The sequence below is a fragment of the Brassica napus genome, chromosome C8 (assembly GCF_020379485.1).
Source record: "Brassica napus cultivar Da-Ae chromosome C8, Da-Ae, whole genome shotgun sequence".
NCBI classification, from domain to species: domain Eukaryota; kingdom Viridiplantae; phylum Streptophyta; class Magnoliopsida; order Brassicales; family Brassicaceae; genus Brassica; species Brassica napus.
In genome coordinates this window covers 13,214,457-13,228,253 of record NC_063451.1, presented here as the reverse complement: position 1 = coordinate 13,228,253, position 13,797 = coordinate 13,214,457, and the positions used below count along the sequence as shown (strand labels likewise).

The following is a 13,797-nucleotide window of genomic DNA, read 5'->3' as shown; positions in this document are numbered from 1 at the left end:
ATCATTCTAGCAGCTAACGACAATTTAGAGAGACATTCTCTACAACCACTGTAAAGTGGTTGATTCGCCGCGTTTAACATTTCGTAAAACTTTTTTGCATCTATATTAGGTTCTTCATCTTCATCATGAGCTACGAATGCATCAGCTACCATATCATGAACCCTATCATAATCTACCATCTCCTCCTGATGGTAACTATGTTCATTATGCAAATGATGATCAACCGGTTCTTTTTCCTGAAAATTGCTATTACTATTACTAGCTTCATTCTATTCATAATTAAAACCTTCTCCATGTTGAAACCAGATATAGTAATTTGGCGTGAAACCTCTATTTATTAAATGCTTCCAAACATTTTCACGGTTTGCCAGTTTCAAATTGTTGCATTTCCGACAAGGACAGAACATCTTACCACTTTCTTGGGCGGGCGGTGTTGAATTTTCTTGATGCATAAATGTCTCCAGGCCCGCAAGGTATTCTTTCGTCACTCTCCCGTTAGCATCTCTATGCATATACATCCACTTTCGCAACTCGTAAATAGTCCCGGAGCCAGCCATTTTTTTTTCTTTCACTTTTTTGTTGTTGGTGTGTTTAAAATGATGTTCAAACATCCATATTTATAGAAAATTTCGAATCTGGTAGTTGTAATTTTTCTATGAATTTACGACGAAAATTAATTAGGTGGCAAAAAAAAACGTGTAACACCTACAAAGTTGGTGGATTAAAAATTTCCTCGCTAAATACACGTAAATTAATTAGGTGGCAAAAAAAATGTGTAACACCTACAAAGTTGGTGGATTCAAAATTTCCTCGCTAAATATATGTAAATTATTTCTTCGTAAATAACACGCGAAGTTTACGTCGTATTTACGAGGAAATAGTATTTCCTCGTAAAAGACACGTCAAATTACATCGAATTTACGACAAAACGCTTTTGTCGTTACTTTACGAGAAAATAACGATGACATTAGTTTTCCACGTAAGTTTCTCGTAAAATCGACGTAAATTTACGAGGATTGTTTTTCCACGTTAAGCATGTGTTTTTTTGTAGTGCATAGATAATTTAGGAAAACGGTATACACTACTGTTGTAAATCCATAATCATGATATCATCTCTACCTCTAGTTCCACACCTATTACTGACATTGACATTTACATGTATGGGTTAATATTATTTTTGATAATTTTTTTATTAAAAAATTGATTTGATAAATTTTTGTTTGCTATTATTTTTGTGGTGTGTACATGTATATAAAAATACCAAGAAGAAAAAGAGAGGAAGAAACAGAGAGATGGAGAGTATATTGCCAAAAATAATTTTGACGTCGTTAAAACGTCAGCTAAAATATAAATTATAAGCTCTAAATCCTATATCCAATGGTTCACCCTCTAGAATTTAGGGTTTATGATTTTATTTTTACCCTCTAAGATTTAGAGATTATTGTTTAGAGTTCACCCCCTATAGTTTTGCTAACGACATTTAGGGTTCAGGTTTTTGTGTGTTAACATTGTTAGAGTTTTTTTTCATAATAAAACAGAGTATGATGTGGTAAATTTTTATTGGATAGCATCTTAACGGTAAACGCACCATGTTTGGAATTCAACGATTTCGATTGAACCCAAGAGTTAAAAAAAAAACTCTATCGTTTAGCTTCAAAAATACAGAACAATACTTAGGTTTTTGGGTTTGGGTTTAGAGTTTAAATTTAGGGTCTAGGACTTGGATTTAGGATTTAGGTTTAGGGTTTGGATTTTGGGTTTAGATTTTAGGGTCTAAAGTTTGGGTTTAGGATTTGGGTCTAGGGTTTAGGATTTGGGTTTAGGATTTAGGATTTGGGTCTAGGGTAAACCATAGGGTTTAGGATTAAGGGTTTAGTTTTTCAAAAATTTAGTGTTTTATGATTTAGGGTTTAAGGTTTATCCAAGGGTTTAGAGTTTATCAAATAGATTAGAGTTTACCCAAGTGTTTAGAGTTTACCCAAGGGTTTAAGATTTAGTGTTTTACTGACGGCATTATTAAACCCAGATTACTTTTTAATATCCGGTGAAAATTTACACATACATATTACCTTTTTTATATTAACTCAACCTGAATCTATAATACATTGTCCAATTATATTATCCATTTAAAGTACATATACAAAAACCTTATAGTATTATTTGATTATAATGTGCATTCATTAATATTATTGTAGCTAGTGTATTTTGACAAGGTCAACTCAAGATTTATTCCATGATTTATTGAAGTATAATTTCTTATTTTTGAATCAAATATATTTACGAAAAGTTGGAATTTATGTATCTGGTTTAGTGTTTAGTTGTTCTTTATAGCCGGTTAATATTTTTGTAACATAGGTTTTAGATTTATTGTTCAGTGTTGAAAGTTCTATAAAACCATGAATAAACACTTTACAGCTATTCCTTTTTTAAAGCCGGTTATTAATTTGGCTTCATAATTTGAGGATTGATAGACCAGTGATTTTGGTGTTGGGAAATCAGGCTGAAATGGTTATTTATAGCGAACTGTAAGGTAAGCATTCGGCTTTATGTATATTTGTATGTAGATATCATATCTTTTTCTTTTTTCTTTTTTTTTGATATGTATACTTGTATGTAGATATCATTGTAATGACCCACCTCCACTATCCCCACTATCTCCACCATCTCCACCATCCCCACCACTCCCACCATCTCCACCATCCCCAACTTCTTTAAAGAGAAAGAGAGAGAGAGGGAGAGAGAGAGAGAGAGAGAAAGAGACAGAAAGCTCACCTGAGCTCGTCGCCGGAGCAACCGTGTGCCGTGATCACGTTCAGCTTGCCACCACCGATAAACGCCCTAGGTAACCGCCGAAAACCGCATTTCTTAAGCTCATTTTCGTTTCCGTTTAGTAAATCACCCATAACTTCCTAACCATTGATCATCTCGTACATCCAAGGCCATCATCGTGTTCCTCTCGTCGAGACGAAGCCGTAGACACCAACCACGCCTCAAACGGAGCCCGGACGAAGCCGCACGCGCCTCCCGAAGATTCGCCTCGGCGCGCGCGTGAAACACACGCGCCACCGCCTTCCGCCGGAGCCACCGCGAGTTCCGGCCACGCGCCGCCGTCTCCGACCAACGTTCGCCGGAGCTGCCGTGACCGACCACCGTCCGTCCGCCGCCGAGAAGCCGCCGCCGCGTCGCCGCCTCGCCGCCGTCGCCGCCGTTGATTTTCCGGTAAGCCGCCGGGGACCGACACCGGTGACTCGCCGGTGACTCGCCAACTCGGCCGAGTCAACCCGGTGAGTCAACTCGGTGACTCGGTCAACCTGTGGTTTGACCGGTTTAAATCGATTTCGATTCGGTTAGGTTAAACCGGTCGGATAAAATCAATTGGAAATCGGTTAGGGAAAACCGGATTAATTAATTAATTAATTAAATAATTAATCTTTGACCAGCGGGTTGACTTTTCCGTAAATACCCGTTTTAAACCGTTCGAAAGGCGTTCTGACTCGAAATTTCGATCTGATTTCAGATTTGGAGTCCATTTGAGCAGCTGGAGTTCATAGATATCTCTTATTATTGCTAAGGTGAGGGTCTATTCCCGAACTCCTCTTATTCGGCTTAGGACCTCGAATAAGTATAATTTATTTCTAATGTGTGAAATCGAGTCTGTCATTGCTTGTTTAGTTTTAGGTTCTTTGCATAAACCGGAACTAGGGGGTTAGAGGATTCAACATTGATTGTTTCACTTAATGTAAATTCTTAGCTAGGATTGTTTTTGTTTGGAGACGGATACAGAGTCGGACTGCTGTATGCCGGATTGTATGGAGGTCACGGCCAACTTTAGTCGACCGGTTGAGCCGTAGACTGGAAGTGTCGATAAATCGTCTACGGGCGTGTGTTACCGAGCACTTTTTCGGTGTGTGTATGAACCGAGCACCTTTTCGGTAGTGTTTTGGCCTGTTAGTGGGCAGCGAGTGTGCACCTCGCTAGGACCATTGTTTGTTGTTTGGGTACTTTAGGTACTGTGTTTGACATGCATTATAATTAAATTATATTTATTCGGAGTGCTATGTCCGGGTCCATGGACTTCGGGGTGGCATCCCATACCTCACTGAGCGATTCCCCTGTCGCTCACCCCTCACTCTTCCCCCTTTCAGGTGAGACAAACAAGTATGTGATATTTGGACGGACTTGGTGCTACTGGACTTTTCTTTCGGATTTTATTTGGGCATGGGTGAGAGTTGTCGGGTTTATGGGCTTTTATATTACGGGATATTGTTGGTGGCCCGTCGTCCTTAGTGTCAGGGAGACGGGTGTCACATTGTTGTATGATGACGCGTCGGGGGTGACACGCTGTCCTCCATATAGGAGGTGACGGGTGTCACAATTTGGTATCAGAGCGGGTTCCATCCCGGTTCCGTCCGGGATGGCGGTCAGGGGATTCGGTTTTCATCGGTTTTCAACTTAAAAAAAAAAACTATATATTTATTTATACATTTCGAAATTCTTTTAGCACCATTCTGTCCAGTAATTACTAACTCAAATGTCTCTTTCTATGACGATGAGTAAAATCATCGTCATTCGTCCTTCGACTATCAAGGTTCTCGACAGATGTTCAGCAGTTGCGTGAAGTCCAAGTTCGTCAGTTTTCTCGGGAGTTATCAGTTTCTTCGGTCATGATTTCGAGGCTATCCAGGAGTGGATATGTGACGTTTCTGCCACCAGCCCACTTCAAGCAATCGTTCCACGAGTTTTGTTACTGGAGATTATGTGGTGTGTGGTATGAGCCATTGGTTGGCATGTGTTGTTGTGTGTACGAGTATATTGACTATTTTGGAGATATATTTGTTTTGTGAACTCGTGGAGATCGCTTTTGAATTGGGGTGCAGCAGCTTGCGTTGTGTGGGTGTTGGAGTTACACTTTGGTATGTTTACCAATTTTGGCAGTGTTGATCGTTTCAGAGATGTGTCAGTTTGGGCAACTGACATAGGACATTGGGAGCTATTTATATCCATCGCAGTGTACCAGTTATGCTTGGAGGGCCGATTTGTTCGGATATTCATCAGAGATGGAGCTACGTTTTTACGATGTTATCCTTGGGATTGCCTGAGGGCAAGATTGACTGTCACGGCATCAAGTAGTGTTGGATTGCCTGAGGGCAAGAGTTTCGATTGCTGGAGCAGATGGAAGTTGTTAGTGCATGCATGCTACATACTGAGGAGTTATGGGATACAAGTATATATAGATTTTTGACTACCATCTCGATGGTTAAGGATGATGGACAACATGAGCTGCAGGATCTTCCGGTTATTGCAGAGTATGAGGATATATTTGTGACCTTTGGAAAGGCCACCACATGACACATGAGAAACTCTTGCGATTTGTTTGGAGCAAACAACACCAGTTTCACAAGTTTTATACCCATTAGCACCAACAGAGATGACAAAGCTGAAAGAGCATGTTGAAGATTCATCAGACAAGGGTTTTATCAGACCGGATACTTTACCGTGGGGAACATCATCATTGTTGTTGTAAAGAAGAAAGGTGGGAGTGTCAATTTTGTATCGACTACAAAGGTCTGAACAAAGTGACCATTAAAGATAAGTATCGCTTCCGCGCATTGATGAATTATTGGATTATTTACAGGAAGTTTATAGTTCTTGAAGGTTGACATGGCATCAGAACACCATCAGATTACTATATTTGAAGAGTATCTACTGAATGTAAATTTTTGTATACATTATGGATATTATGGGACGCAGTGATACCATTTGGCTCGACAAAGGCACTGTTGCATTCATGAAGATATGAATGACGTTTTCATGAACATTTGGATAGGTGTGCGATTGTATTCATCGATGACATCCTGATTTATTTTGGAGAAGAAAGGAGATTTGTGAGCATTTCGCGGATTGCGTTGGATAAGCCTGGAGAGCATCAGTTGTTCGCTAAGTTGAGGAAGTGTAGCTTCTGGCAAAGGAATGTTGTATTTTTGGCTGACATGGTTTTGGAAGCAGAATTTTGATGGATCCAAAGAAGATTAATACCGTTTCGGGAAGGTCGAAACCTAAGAGCGCTACAAAGATCTGCCGTTCTTTTTGGGTTAATAGTGTACTACTGGAAGTTCATCAAGGGTTTCCCCGGTATAGTAATGTTAAAGACGCGGTCTACATGTAAAGACGTAAAGTGTGGCTGGATAGATTTTGTTCGAGGAGTTTCACTGAATTGAAGCACAACTAATGAAGACACCAGTTTTGGGTTCTACTGAGGCTGAGGCTTACTGTGATGTGTCAGATACTGGATTGGATTTAAATTAAGGTATGAGGATTAAGTCATTCATATGCATCATGCCAGAGAGGCTGTAGTGGTATTTGCGTTATAGTTTTGGAAATCATAATTGTACGGGAAGGAAGTTTAGATTCTCTGGGATTATTAGAATGTGAAATTTATCTTCATTTATTAAAAACTTGTACTTGGACAGTGCAATTGGATTGAGTTTGTAGCAAGCTATAGTTTGGATATCACATACTATCTGGTAAGGACAACCAGGTGATAAATGCCTTGGGTAGGCGTATGAGCTGTATCTCAGGAACCAAGAAGGTTCATGAGTTTACTGGGAGATTTGCTAGTCTCAGGTTGGGTGCCATTACTATCAATGGAGAGACAGATGTCCTTGAGGATTGGAGCATGCAGTTTTGCTATGGAGGATACGCAAGCACAAGTTAGCATTGGATTTGGTTGAACAGATCGAGATTGAGAGTATTGGATATCATACAGCTTTGAGCAGGATATACTTGTACCGGAACCGAGTTTGTGTGTTGGACGATAAGTTGTTAAGAAAAAGAATCTTACAACAAACATATCACTCGAGTTTCTCTACCCATCGGGAACACCAAAGGGTACAAAGATATGAAGAGTTAACTATAATTGGTGTAGTGTGAAGATGTTTGTAACTACATTACGTCGCGGTGCCAGACATGTTATCGGGCAATGACAGAGGATCAGTTATCTATTATGTTATTTTTTGAGCTTGTTTTTGCCGGAGTGGAAATGAGGCATGGTGATTATGGACATTGTTATTGGATTTTAAATCACCATATGTGGAAAGGATGCCACATGGGTAGTCATGGATAGACTTACAAAGTCAGCCCATTTCCTAAGTAATTAAGAAGATAATCAGGGCTAATCAATTGGAGCAGACCTACATTATTGAGTTTGGGAAGTTTCATGGATGTCAACATTGTATCGGATTGAGAATCGAAGTTCACATCTACATTTCAGAGAGCCTTTCGGAAGGCACTTGGGACAAAGATCATATGAGTACATCTTATCACCCGTTGACATATTGTCAGTCAGAGAGGACTATTCAGACTTTGGAGGATATGCTCAGAGCTTGTGTTTTAGATTGGGAAGGTAGTTGGGTGAAGTATCTACCTCTAGCCGAGTTTGCCTACAACAACAGCTATCATTCGAGTATTGGGATGGCACCATATGAGGCTCTATATGGTAGGCCTTGTCGCACGCCACTTTGTTGGACGGAAGTGGGAGAACAACGTGAGATAGAACCAGCCATGGTTCAAGAGACAGTCGAACAGGTCGAGATGCTCAAGATGCGGCTTAAGGAAGCCCATGACCGTCAGAAGAGTTATGCAGATAAACGGCGAAGAGATTTGGAGTTTCAAGTTGGCGACCTAGTATACCTGAAAATGAGGACATTTCAGGGAGGATCTAAGACTCGGAAGCTAAAGAAGCTTAAACCAAGATATATGGGACCATATCCTATTTTGGAGCGGATTGGAGCAGTTGCTTACCGACTAAATTTATCAGGAGAGTTATCAGATTTCCATGACGTGTTTCATGTTTCCGTTTTGAGGAAAGTAGTGAGAGAGCCAGAGCTCATTTTGCAGCAACCACCTAGAAACCTTGGCAAAGGGTTACGTGGGTTGTGCCAGCCAGTAGAGATATTGGATCGCCAAGTGAAAGCAGATCGTGGAATGATGACCATGTTGATCAAGGTTCGTTGGGAGGGAGACGGAATTCAGGAGGATACCTGGGAGTCCGAGCCCCAAATGAGGATTGATTATCCAGAGCTGTTTCGGGATGTCATTGGAGAGTTTGGAGATGTGAATTCGGGGTCGAATTCCTTGTTAGTGGGGGAGAATTGTAATGACCCACCTCCACTATCCCCACTATCTCCACCATCTCCACCATCCCCACCACTCCCACCATCTCCACCATCCCCAACTTCTTTAAAGAGAAAGAGAGAGAGAGGGAGAGAGAGAGAGAGAGAGAAAGAGAGAGAAAGCTCACCTGAGCTCGTCGCCGGAGCAACCGTGTGCCGTGATCACGTTCAGCTTGCCACCACCGATAAACGCCCTAGGTAACCGCCGAAAACCGCATTTCTTAAGCTCATTTTCGTTTCCGTTTAGTAAATCACCCATAACTTCCTAACCATTGATCATCTCGTACATCCAAGGCCATCATCGTGTTCCTCTCGTCGAGACGAAGCCGTAGACACCAACCACGCCTCAAACGGAGCCCGGACGAAGCCGCACGCGCCTCCCGAAGATTCGCCTCGGCGCGCGCGTGAAACACACGCGCCACCGCCTTCCGCCGGAGCCACCGCGAGTTCCGGCCACGCGCCGCCGTCTCCGACCAACGTTCGCCGGAGCTGCCGTGACCGACCACCGTCCGTCCGCCGCCGAGAAGCCGCCGCCGCGTCGCCGCCTCGCCGCCGTCGCCGCCGTTGATTTTCCGGTAAGCCGCCGGGGACCGACACCGGTGACTCGCCGGTGACTCGCCAACTCGGCCGAGTCAACCCGGTGAGTCAACTCGGTGACTCGGTCAACCTGTGGTTTGACCGGTTTAAATCGATTTCGATTCGGTTAGGTTAAACCGGTTGGATAAAATCAATTGGAAATCGGTTAGGGAAAACCGGATTAATTAATTAATTAATTAATTAATTAATTAAATAATTAATCTTTGACCAGCGGGTTGACTTTTCCGTAAATACCCGTTTTAAACCATTCGAAAGGCGTTCTGACTCGAAATTTTGATCTGATTTCAGATTTGGAGTCCATTTGAGCAGCTGGAGTTCATAGATATCTCTTATTATTGCTAAGGTGAGGGTCTATTCCCGAACTCCTCTTATTCGGCTTAGGACCTCGAATAAGTATAATTTATTTCTAATGTGTGAAATCGAGTCTGTCATTGCTTGTTTAGTTTTAGGTTCTTTGCATAAACCGGAACTAGGGGGTTAGAGGATTCAACATTGATTGTTTCACTTAATGTAAATTCTTAGCTAGGATTGTTTTTGTTTGGAGACGGATACAGAGTCGGACTGCTGTATGCCGGATTGTATGGAGGTCACGGCCAACTTTAGTCGACCGGTTGAGCCGTAGACTGGAAGTGTCGATAAATCGTCTACGGGCGTGTGTTACCGAGCACTTTTTCGGTGTGTGTATGAACCGAGCACCTTTTCGGTAGTGTTTTGGCCTGTTAGTGGGCAGCGAGTGTGCACCTCGCTAGGACCATTGTTTGTTGTTTGGGTACTTTAGGTACTGTGTTTGACATGCATTATAATTAAATTATATTTATTCGGAGTGCTATGTCCGGGTCCATGGACTTCGGGGTGGCATCCCATACCTCACTGAGCGATTCCCCTGTCGCTCACCCCTCACTCTTCCCCCTTTCAGGTGAGACAAACAAGTATGTGATATTTGGACGGACTTGGTGCTACTGGACTTTTCTTTCGGATTTTATTTGGGCATGGGTGAGAGTTGTCGGGTTTATGGGCTTTTATATTACGGGATATTGTTGGTGGCCCGTCGTCCTTAGTGTCAGGGAGACGGGTGTCACATTGTTGTATGATGACGCGTCGGGGGTGACACGCTGTCCTCCATATAGGAGGTGACGGGTGTCACAATCATATCTTTTTCATTTCATCTCATTAAAAGCTACAACCTTTTCTACGTGTATCCATCATCACCATATAAAAAATCTAACAATATCTCTGAACGAAATAGTGACAATTCATTAATATCCACGCAAAGCAACAAAATATCTCATTTTATGAATTTGTAGTTGTCTTTGTCAAAACATATGCATGTTATCACAAGATGACAAAATAACCCGCAACGGAATAAAAGTATTTCATTCTCAACGTAATGCGAGGATACTGGAGTCATTTTACCCTTGCCAATCACCTTGTTCCCAAATTAATTTAAAATATACACACTTTGTCAATTTCAAAAAAAAATTTCTATATTCACTTGATTAACCCTATGATCAAATCTTTCACAAGCTTCCTATCACCCTTATTAATCCCACCATAAATTGATTTAAATTATTTTTAAATGTTATATTCATTCAATCACTTAGCTTGATTCAAATAAATTAAGAAAACAAGTCTACTCTGATTTTTGGTTTGCTGCTGGTTTGGTTTATCAATATAAATTTACACATAAAATAAAATTATATTCATAGTAAAAAATTATTTAAACAAATTAAACACATTGAAATATTTTAAAAATTAAAATGAAATCACATCACAGCAGCATTTGTCTCATTTCAACTACAAAATAGACAAAAATGTTGTTTCCGTTGTGAATAGAGAAAGAAAGAAATCGTTTATTCTTATTATTATTCCATAGACAACATACATATATATATATGAATACATAACTAGGGTTTAGAACCGTCTATAACATGGGTTTATGGGCCTATGATGGACATCCACATAAATATTCATAACACTCCCTCTTGGATATCCATTATACAAAATATTTCCTAAAGCGCAGCGCATAAGATGCTGCCTCATTAAAAACCTTTCCAAGAAAACCCAGTGAGAAAAACCGTGGTGAAGGGAAAAAGAGTGTAGGTGCGCATCTACTCCCCCTGATGAGAACACAACTTGAGATATCTGATAGGACTCAATCCAATGTGATGAATTAACTTCTTCTTCTTGGGGTTGGACCGGTTTACTTCTCTTGGCAGATTTGACACTCCTCATTAAACTTGAATATCTTGGTGACCGTAGGACAAAATGACTTCAAACCACTTGGAAATCGAAGCGAACATCCATGTATAATTTTAGGCATCGATCTGGCTCTGTTAAGATGGAAATATCGAGCGGTATTTTGAATATCATACGATATTAGGTATTCTGAGACAGCTTGTACATGTCCCACGAAAACAGCCATATCTCAAGTTCTATAATGGAGAATGACTTGATTCAAATCGGAGATGAAAATAGATTCAAAGATCTTTCTCTGGACACCAATTTCATATTTTAATTCCATCTAGAAGGTCTCCTTTGATTAGAAAACTTTTGACCTTCGATTCTGTCTCAAGAATGGAATGTGTTCATACATAGATTCTTCTTCAAGTTATGATTGATCTATCTCATTTTCTCCTGCTTCATAAATCTCGAAAAATACTTTGGAAGATTGATGACATTCCGCTTTAGGCGTCCACTTTAAGCGTCTATCATTCCGCTTTAGGCGTCTATCATTAGCGTGTTATTTATCCACATGGAAAACTTGTGGGACAAAACCAATGATAAGGAAAAAGAGTACAACCACACGCATCATCATATTCTCCCCCTGGAAGCTTCATCTTTGGGAGATGTATTCTCATCATATATATCATCCTTTTAGGAATTGCTATAAGCATATACTTAGTCAATAAACTCGTTTGATTGTCAGATAATCTCTTAGACCATTGGACTTATGGTTCGTACAAAATATCATATTTTGGTCTATTTGGTTTCCATGTCCAAATTTTGTTTTTATAGACAATCTTTTAAACATTCATATTGTATATACTTGAACATACGAGTTATTCTCCCTCTTATAAATTTTACAAGTATGACCATTCTTCTTGTCATACAAAATCACATCTTTCAATCATGAAAGAAATCAGTAAATTTCCAATATTATGGTAATTCATGACCAAGAATTATTTGTTTTATATGCTCAATATACTTGCGCGGTAATGTTCTCGAGAACTAGCATTTGCTGCTTCCAAATCTAGTGGTTTATACCTTTTGGATCATTGACATAATTGTCATATCCAATGGTTTTCAATTCTTGCCAGACTAAAGAAACTTGAAAGCTGATGCTTCCACCACATGATGTGTTTCTTATAACATTTGCAGGTCTTTGTGAAAACTCTTGTACAACTACTCTTTTACATCTCACCATTTTTTTTTCACAATCTCATTCATTCTTTCACATAAAGACCCATTTGCTTGCCACGGTTTTTACACCATTAGGTGTACGGACTATCGGTCCGAATACTCTTCTCTTTCCAAGAGATTTAATCCTTCATCTATTGCTTATTTCCACTTTGGTCTATCATTTTCTTTGTGTACACTTTTCAATAGATGGTTCATGATCCTCATTTTCATCAACTGCTACATTGCATGCATATGTATTTACGACGTCGATTTGATATCGGTTCCATATTATTATAGACATGACATAGCTATTTGAGATTTCTTCATTCTCAGGTACCTGAATTTCTTTCTTGTCATGTTTTCTATCTCTTCTCGAGATCCTTAGTATTTCATTCCTCGATTTTGCCATTCTCATTCATTCTCTTTTTCTTTTCGAAGATTGTTATATTTGGAACCTGATAGGTCTTTCACGTTTTAGGCGTTCTTTAGACTCATTAGCAGTTTGATACTGTCTTTCTGGGAAATCAATTTTAATTGGAGCATTTACAGCTGGTACTTGTGAGTTAATCACTTTCTTAGGGTTAGTAAATGAGTCTGGCAACTCATATGCTAATCTTTGTAATCGAATTACCTCTATACATTTACTTTGGACTTTAATTCACGCTCTTTTGTCCGAGGATCAATGATAATTCATTTCAACTCATTCATTCTCCAGCTGTTTATTTTCTTCCCCTAATGTTGGATAGACTAACTTTCGAGTCTTTGAATAATTTTATAACTTGTAGATTTTATCATCAATGGAGATCATATCCAACATATTCATATCCTCATTTGAGGTCCCATCTTTTACCAGTGTGGTGGAGCAACTACAACTTATCTAATTTTTCTAGATGGGGATCTTTGGTTCCTAACCCAAAACCAATTTATTTGGGTAGAGTTTTTAATTACTCTTTGACATTATGCGAATCAATGCTGCTGCATCTTACGTATGAACATTAGCTACAAGATGTTCATCATGTATCACCACATGCATAAAATAATCATCAAAGGCTTGTGAATTCATCAATATTACAATTAGTCTTGCAAACATCAGGTTGCGGATCTATGACAATGATACATACGGCCTTCTTGTCGATGCATTAATTATAAACATATGATGGATGATCAGTCCACCAGTGGGTGATCAAGCCCACAAAAAGCCTTTGTATAAATAGATTCTAGATCTATTTGACTGGTAAAAACTGTATTCTTATATTGCCTTGTAAGCAAGCAGCATATCGCAAATCATTCGTAAGAATCTTCTCGTTCTTCAATGAATATCCATATGATTATTTTTCGCATTATTACAAAACCGGGATGGCATAACCGGTTTGCCAAACATTACACTTTCAGTAAACTTCTGGTTTACTATTACATTTATCTCCATTTTCTAATCATTGTGTAGTACAATACAATAGTGCTTTCGTGATACTTCTGATTGAAGGTATTCAACATTTCCCTTTACTTATTGTCTCAACATTATTAGATTCTAAGTCCCCTGGTTATTTATAAATGACTCCTCAAGTCTATTTCTAGTGTGAACATACTTTTGAATGTTTTACTTTCTAAGGATGTGGGATTCTCTAAATCT

General features: G+C 39.6%; 1 protein-coding gene across 6 annotated transcripts; it reads left to right on the top strand.

Annotated features, from left to right (window-relative positions):
- The first annotated feature begins 2,501 nt into the window (after nucleotides 1-2,501).
- Nucleotides 2,502-9,966, top strand: LOC106376303. Of its 6 annotated transcripts, none has more exons than XM_048765738.1 (7): nucleotides 2,502-2,842; nucleotides 2,939-3,284; nucleotides 3,518-3,572; nucleotides 4,146-8,369; nucleotides 8,466-8,746; nucleotides 9,057-9,111; nucleotides 9,685-9,966. In XM_048765738.1, exons 4-5 carry the CDS (start codon nucleotides 7,306-7,308, stop codon nucleotides 8,737-8,739), a joined length of 1,338 nt encoding a protein of 445 aa, XP_048621695.1. In that variant the 5' UTR covers nucleotides 2,502-2,842; nucleotides 2,939-3,284; nucleotides 3,518-3,572; nucleotides 4,146-7,305; the 3' UTR covers nucleotides 8,740-8,746; nucleotides 9,057-9,111; nucleotides 9,685-9,966. The 6 variants fall into 6 exon arrangements, with proteins under 6 accessions (XP_048621695.1, XP_048621691.1, XP_048621694.1 ...); XM_048765734.1 differs by having other exon boundaries at nucleotides 2,504-2,842; nucleotides 2,939-3,219; XM_048765737.1 differs by having other exon boundaries at nucleotides 2,736-3,284.
- The last annotated feature ends 3,831 nt before the right edge of the window (nucleotides 9,967-13,797 follow it).

Bases quoted from the DNA above. Each gene is read 5' to 3' on its own strand.
- LOC106376303 (XM_048765738.1), top strand. From the start codon at position 7,306: ATGAGTACATCTTATCACCCGTTGACATATTGTCAGTCAGAGAGGACT. The intron at 8,370-8,465 runs GTAACCGCCGAA...CGTACATCCAAG, and splicing joins ACCACCGATAAACGCCCTAG to GCCATCATCGTGTTCCTCTC.